The sequence below is a fragment of the Orycteropus afer genome, unplaced genomic scaffold (genome assembly GCF_000298275.1).
Source record: "Orycteropus afer afer isolate SDZICR_OR568_19922 unplaced genomic scaffold, OryAfe1.0 scaffold00543, whole genome shotgun sequence".
Classification (NCBI taxonomy): domain Eukaryota; kingdom Metazoa; phylum Chordata; class Mammalia; order Tubulidentata; family Orycteropodidae; genus Orycteropus; species Orycteropus afer.
Genome location: NW_006922130.1, coordinates 1,206,133 through 1,213,939, shown reverse-complemented (window position 1 = coordinate 1,213,939; position 7,807 = coordinate 1,206,133). Strand labels below are relative to the sequence as shown.

Genomic DNA, 7,807 nt, shown 5'->3' with positions numbered 1-7,807 from the left:
AAAACGGCCAAGCTGCTTGTAAACATTCAAAATGACTGTGCTCTCTGGACTGGCAAAAGTCTACAGCTCAGCCTGCCTTCCTCTTCTTTGTTTCCCCTTTTATTACCCAGCCACCAGAGCAGTCCTCTGTGCAGTCTCTGGCTAGGAGGGCTGATTTTTAGGTTAATTCTTGGTCCTACCACCACTCAACAATATCCAAGCTGTCTGTGCCATCAGGATAGCTGCCAGATCGCAGCTCCGTATGTCTCCTTTTTTGGTATTTTCATGCAAATTCTTCTGCTATTTGGAGTTTAGTCCACTTCTATATCCTTCCCTTCAAAGCTCAGGGGTCCAGGATTATCTTCTGTATCTGTGTTAATTGTTTCCCCTTTTCTTTGTCGAAGAGGGTCTGTGCAGTCTTTCTGCTTATTCTGCCATCTGAATCACCAACTTTTAGGTTAGCAGTTGAGTGTTAACAGTTTATACCAACTCAGGATCTTTTAGAGCAATAGCTTCTCTCTATTCAGACTATCCACATTTCAAGTGTATATTGTCAAATATAAGCCTGAAGTTGGGTGCTTGTGATGTAGTGAATTACTTAGTATGACCCTTATAGTCCTAATCTTTGTGATTCCCACTAGATGACTGGGTGGAATTACATAAATGTGAGGTGCTATGGAACACCAAAGAGATTGGATAGCTTGCTAGTAATGTAAAAAAAGGGGCATGACATTCTTGTGGGGGTGGTACAATGCAAATAAGGCGGATGGTCTCCCATAAACTAGAGACCATTACCAAAGCTGTTTTAGTTACCTAGTGCTGCTCTGACAGGAATATATCACAAATGGAATGGCTTGAAGAAACAGGAGTTTATTCTCTTACAGTTTGGAGGCTTTAAGTCCAAGTTCAAAGTGCTAGGCTCTAGGGGCTGGGTGAAAACCCCTCAATCTTGGGCTTCAGCTCTGCCTCCTGCTCCCAGCCTACTGAAGCTGCAGGCTTTTCTTCATTCAGCTGCTGGCTGCTGGGGGTGACAAACCCACGGCCAGCAAGTGAAAAGGCACAGTCCTGATATTACCAAACCACACCACAGGCCATTAATTGAAGTACATTAAAAGTCCCAAGACAGGTATAGCATGGCAGGCTGCTGAAGAGTGATTTGGCTACATATAGGATTCAAACATGCCATAAGCTAGAGACCATTCCCAAAGCTGTTTCTTATATATGGGAAGCAGACCACATACCCAAAGTAGCTACTCAGCTGCTCCAAAAGATTTTACCATAGACTTCATTACCAATCTCACCATGGGGAACAACTATCTGTTCAGCCACTCAACCAAGCCCAACCAAGTGGACGCACAAAGTTAACCACCACAATTACACCCCTTGTCAACTTGGTACCTGTACAGATCTTCAATGGGTGACATCCATACAGATCTCGTTCACTGGGTGGCTCTAGTCCTCTAGTTCCTGAGTGGTGACCTCACCCCCTTGGCCTGGTGGGCCCCATCCCTCTACCTCTTGGGCATGGTAGCCCTGCCCCCTCTCTCTTATGCAGTGGCTATGGTTCCATCCCACTGGCCCACATGATCCAGCAGCTCCACACTCCAGAACCAAGTTGGAGTGAAACCTTGGGGGCTATGGTGGTTCCACCCCAGAGGCCATGATCCTACCCTTTGAGGCCGAGGTAGCTCTGCTTCCCATTTACTTGGTCTCTCTGCTTCTGCCAACTAATGCCCAAGGGCAATCCACTCCACCAGGAATTTTGCTGCCCAAAGGACATTTAGCTTTCTTGCTCTGTGGGCTGGCCAACCTGCTACTCTATCTCATGCCAGTCACTTCTACCAATTAATGCCTGAAGGCAACCCACTCTGCCAGGAAGCCACCTACCCAATTGCATCCAGTTTTCTCTTCCAGGGGCTGGTAAGGTGTAGCTGTCTCAGGCCAGTCTCTCAACTCCCCTCCTACCGTTTCTCTCCCGTAAACTAGAGACCATTACCAAAGCTGTTTCTTGTATATGGGAAGCAGATCACATATCCAAAGGCACTACTCAGCTGCACCAATAGATTCCACCATGGAGTTGATTAAAAATATCACCATGGGGAATAACTATGTTCAGCTGTCCAGCCACTCAACCAGGCCCAGCCAAGTTGACACACAAACTTAACCACCAACAACCCTATCGTTGGGATTGGTCAATTTTGACATCTTGAAGGCACTTGACTGCTAACCAGAAGGCTGGCGGTTCAACCCACCAGGCACTCCTTGGAAGGAATGTTGGGCAATCTACTTCCGTAGTGATATCGTCTAGAAGCTCAAGGAGGGGTCACTATGGGTTGGATCCAACTCTACGGCAGTATGTACTATGCTTAAAATGAGCCATCTCAGATGCAGAAAGTGGGCAATCTAACTACCAATGAGAAAAAATAGCCAGGAGTGGAGGATATCTTTTGGACTCCAAATCCTTACACTGAGCCTCCTCAAAACTGGAAATAGAGAAAGAGCTGTAACACTTTGCTGAGATGACAATAGACTATGAGAATCAGTGACAGAGCTACAGTAGCAGCAGAACCAGGAAACCAGCAGGAAACCTGTCAGGATATCCAGCAGGACACAGTGCAGTGGCCTTCCAGACCCATGGAGCAAGAAAGGTGAGTGTCTTCAGGCAGGAGACTTGCTGTTGGAATGGGCATTTACCGACAGAGCTAAAAGCAGGGCAGAGACCAAGGGGCCATGAGGCAGAGAGGATGAAGAGGAAAGGCAGCTGGTGGCACAGCTGAGAAGAGGCTGTGCTAATAGAACTGTATCCTGAGTCCTTTCAGATTCTGAATTGTAACCTGTTGTTGTTGTTAGATGACACTGCATCAATTTAAATTTATAGTGACACTATAACAGAGCAAAAAAAAATGTCCATTCCTGGACCATCCTCACAATTGTTGCCATGCTTGAACCCATCTTCTCAGCCACTATATCAATCCATCTCGTTGATGTTTCCTGCATTGTTCAATACTTTGTCCATAGAATCCTTCAGTATTCCAGGTTTGATTTTTTTTTCCAGTTCTTTCAGCTTGAGAAATGCTAAGTATGCCCTTTCCTTTTGGTTTCTAATTCCATGTCTTTGCATATTTCATTATGTTTTACTTTTTCTTCTTGAGCTGCCCTTTGAAATCTTCTCTCTAGCTTTTATTTCATAACTTCTTCCATTTGCTTTAGCCACTTTTTGTTCACAAGCAAGATTCAGCATCTTTTCTGCCATGTATTAGTCTTTTATTGCTTTCCTGTATGACCTTTTACTTTCCTCATGTATTATATCTTTGATGTCATCTGACAGCTAGCCTGGTCTTCAGTCATTGGTGTCCAATATGTCAAATCTATCCTTCAGATGGTCTCCAAAGTCCGGCTATAATCAAGGTTATGTTTTGGCTCTTGTGGACTTGTTCTAATTTTCTTCAGCTTCATCTTGAACTTACATATAAGCAATTGTTGATCTGTTCCACAGTCAGCTCCTGCCCTTGTTTTGAATGATGATACTGAGCTTCTCCATTGTCTCTTTCCACAGATGTAGTTGATTTGATTCCTGTGTATTCCATCTGGTGAGATCCACCAGAATAATTGGCATTTATGTTGTTGAAAATGGGATTTGCAACAAATAAGTCATTTGTCTTGCAAAACTGTATCATGCGTCTCCAATATCATTATGATCACTTATGCTGTTTTTCAACTATTGATACTTCTTCTTTTCTAGCTTTTGCAATCCAATCACCAGAAATTATCAATACATTTTGATTGTGTGTTTGGTCAATTCAAGTCTGTGGAAGTTGGTAAAAATCTTCAATTTCTTCATCCTTGGCTTTAGTGATTGGTGTATAAATTTGAATAATAATAGTATTAACTGGTCGATTTTGCAGATGTATGTTTATTATTCTATCACTGACAGCATTGTACTTCAGGATAGATCTTGAAATGTTCTTTTTGCTGACGAATGTTATGCCATTCCTCTTCAATTTGTCATTGTTGGCATAGTAGACCTTATGGTTGTCTGGTTCAAAATGGGCAATTGTAGTCCATTTAAGCTCTCTAGTGGTGAGCATATTAAACCATATATGATCCATTTCATTTTTGACAACTTCTAATTTTCCTAGAATGTATTTGGTAATTCTACATTCTGATTATTTATGAATATTTGCCACTGTGTTTTCTCATTTTGAGTACTGCTGCATCAGTAAATGAAGGTCCTGAAAGTCTTACTCCATCCTCATCATCAAGGTCAACACTCCTTTGAGGAGAGAGCTCTTCCTCAGTCATATTTTGAGTACCTTCCAACCTGAGGGTTTCATCTTCTAGAACTATTTCAGACAATGGTAGTGAAAATTACCATTCACAATGTTTTCCAGGAAGTTATCTGATGGAAGATATCTGCTATTCATAAGGTTTTCAGTATTCAGGTTTTTCAGAAATGTATGAAAGTCCTTCTTCCTGTCTGTCTTAGTTTGGAAGTGCTACTGAAATCTTTCCACCATGGGTGACCCTGCTGGTATTTGAAGTATCAGTGGAATAGCTTCCAGCCTCATAGCAACATGCAAGCCTCTACACTATGACAAGCTGACAGATGAGTAGTGGGTAATGTTAGTCTGTTTTTGTTTTGTTTTGATTTGTTTTTAACAAATTCCTTTAATTTCTGTTTATTTAGTAATGCCCTAATTTCAACATCATATCTGAGGGACGATTTTACTGGATATATAATGCTTGGTTGGCAATTATTTTTCTATATCATCTCATTTTTTTCATCTTCATGGTTTCTGCTGAGAAATTAGAGCTGTCTTATAGGTTGCCCTTTGTAGGTAACTTTTCATTTTTCCTATGCTGCTTTCAGGATTCTTTCTTTGCCTTTGGTTTTGGAAAGTTTGATTATACTATGTCTTATGATTTTCTTTTTGAGTCTATCTTGTTTGGGGTTCACTGAACTTTTTTTTTTTCTTTCTTTTACTAAAACATCTTTAATAGGCTACCCTGGAAGCTCAATTCAAAAATAGAAATTGATGTACTAAAACAAAGATGTTTCAGTGCAGCTCCAAAAATCTTTTATAAATACAGCCATGTGGAAGGATGATCCTGGATCAGAAGAACATTTATTCCTTGTGTATCTACATTACATGTACACACCTCATCTCAGTTGTTGTAATTGTCTCTGTAATTTGCTCCAGAGTAGCGGTCATAACCACCCTGGCTTCTGTCACTATAGTCTCTGGACCTTCCATATCCATATTTGTATCCTCTAGGCTGACTGTCATACGTGTTGCTCCCATAGCCCTGGTCCCAACCACCTCTAGAGTAGCTGCAACTACGTCCATGGGCACTAAAGTTACCCCCTCTGGTTCCCCTGACTGACTTGCCTGCATGATCCACATGGGTCTGAAGATCATTAAGGGACTCTCCATTCATGGATTGCATGGCATCTGAGGCATATTCTGGACTGGTGAAGATGATAAAGCCAAAACCTCGGGATCGCTGAGTTTCCTGGTCCTTGACAGCAACCACCTTAGAGATAGGCCTGAAACTGCTAACATGGTCTTCCAATGCCTGCTCATCAATGTTGAAATTGAGCCCTCTCATGAAGAGCTTCCCTTCTTCAGGGGACATGGCAGTGAATTTGGATCCTGAAAATTAAAAGACTGAACAGCCTGAATGACAGATAACGCTGAAAAGCAGAGAGAACAAGGCTGAACTTCTTAACTTCTTGAATGTGTATCTTCTCATCTGTCATCATATTAGTGAAGTCCTCTTCCAATAAATCTTTGAAAAATTTTTTTTTGTTGTTGTTATTTGCCATCAAGTTGGCCCTGACTCATAGCGACCCCTCCTTTGGTTTCTGAGGCAGTATCACTATGGAAGTGGGATTTCCCAACCTTCCTTCCGAGGAGTGGCTGGTGGGTTTGAACCACCAGCCTTCTGGTTTGCAGTCAAGTGCCTGAGGCACTATGCTACCAGAGCTCCATTTTAGTGTGGTTTTAATTGTCTCTTTCTGTTCTGGAATGCTGACAGCATTGTAAGTTATCCCTCTTGATGGTATTCCACAAAATTCTTAGGCTTTCTTCATTTCCCCCCCCCCCCCCGATTGTTCCTTTATCAAAGCAGTATTGCAGGATTTGTTTTCCATCTCACTAATTCTCTTTTCCATTGACTCAATTCTACTCCTTTGCTCTTTCAATCTGTTATCTATTTCTGAAATCTTAGTATTATTAATCTTCTGTTCTATTTACTGTTTTTGTGTGGTTCCTAATTTTTTATTTATTTTGTCAGTTTATTTTTTTATTGGTTTCCTAAATTATTCTAGACTTTTTTCTGTATTTTTCTTAATTTTGTCATCATTTTCTTTGATTTTGTCTGTTTTCCTTGATCTGTCTCTCAATCTGTTGAAGGTAACTAAATATAATTCTTTTGAATTCCTTATCAGGTAGTCCAATGTCACTTCATCTTCACAGAGGTTTTCTGGTTCTTTGTTTGTACTACTTTATTTTGCTTCTTTGTGTGAACTAGGATTGTTAGTTTTCTCTGAGACATTATGATGTTGCTGTATTTCTATTTAATTTGTGATTGTATGTTGATGTGATTTTTTCAGTATATATATTTTTTCTTTATTTTGTTTTGGTATGTCTGAGTGAGTGGGTCTGGTAAACCCTCTATTCACTAGTTTAGCAACACTTAGGCACTCACCACCTGTCTTCTGATAGGTGTGATAGAAGATAGAGAATGTGTGCACTGATTTCTTTTAGTTGTTCATGTAGAGCAGCTGAGGGTGGGTTGGGCTGGGATTGGCTGCTATCTATCCTTGATCAGTCGATGCAGAAGTTCACCTAGTGGGCGGGGCCACAGGACCTAAGAATGTGGTTGGGACATGTGGACATAGTTGTTCTCTCCTTTCTACTCACCAGACACCAAGGTGGTTTCCTGTACAGTCCTTCACAAGTGGAGCCTATTATTAGGTTGCTGTCCCAATTAGAACACCGACTGCAAATATCCAAAATGACCATGCAATCAGGCCAATTGACAGTCAGCAGAACCACTTGTCTTCTTATTTACTGTTTTCATCCAATTTATTCTACTTCTTGTTGTTGTTGTTATGTGCTGTCGAGTCAGCCCTGACTCATAGTGACTCCTCCTTGGGTTTCCGAGGCAGTATCACTACGGAAGTAGGATTGCCCAACCTTTCTTGTTGGAAGGCACTCAAAATATAATTTGGGAAGAGCTGACTCCTCAAAGTAGAGTCAACTATAATGACATGGATGGAGTAAAGCTTTCTGGACCTTCATTTGCTGATGTGGCATGACTCAAAATGAAAACAAACAGCTGCAAATATCCATTAATAATTGGAATGTGGGATGCAAGGAATATGAATCTAGAAAAACTGGAAGTTGTCAACAATGAAATGGAATGCATAAAGGTCCATATCCTAGGAATTAATGAGCCGAAATAGACTGGTACTGGCCATTTTGAATGGTACTCTCATATGGTCTTCTATGCCAAGAATGATAAATTGGAGAGGAATGTCATAGCATTCATTATCAAAGAGAACATTTCATAGACTTCCAGCAAGATGGTGGAATGATCAGATAAGCTACATAGACCCTCTACAACAAAGAAGTGAGAAACTAATTTTAAATGTTGTAGATGATAATCCTGGCACATTGAGCTTTGAAGGGAAAAATAAAAACTGGATTAAATACTGACTAGTAGAATATATTCCTTCCGAATTTAAGGAATTTAGCTGGGCACCATCTAGTTCTTCTGGTCTCATAGTTGTATAGGTTGCAGATCGGATGGTGTACCAGTC

General features: G+C 41.0%; 1 protein-coding gene across 1 annotated transcript; it reads right to left on the bottom strand.

Annotated features, from left to right (window-relative positions):
* Window positions 1–5,145: 5,145 nt before the first annotated feature.
* On the bottom strand, window positions 5,146–5,616 carry LOC103209978 (RNA-binding protein 3-like). Its single transcript, XM_042782974.1, has one exon. It carries the CDS (start codon window positions 5,614–5,616, stop codon window positions 5,146–5,148), a length of 471 nt encoding a protein of 156 aa, XP_042638908.1.
* Between the last annotated feature and the right edge of the window lie 2,191 nt (window positions 5,617–7,807).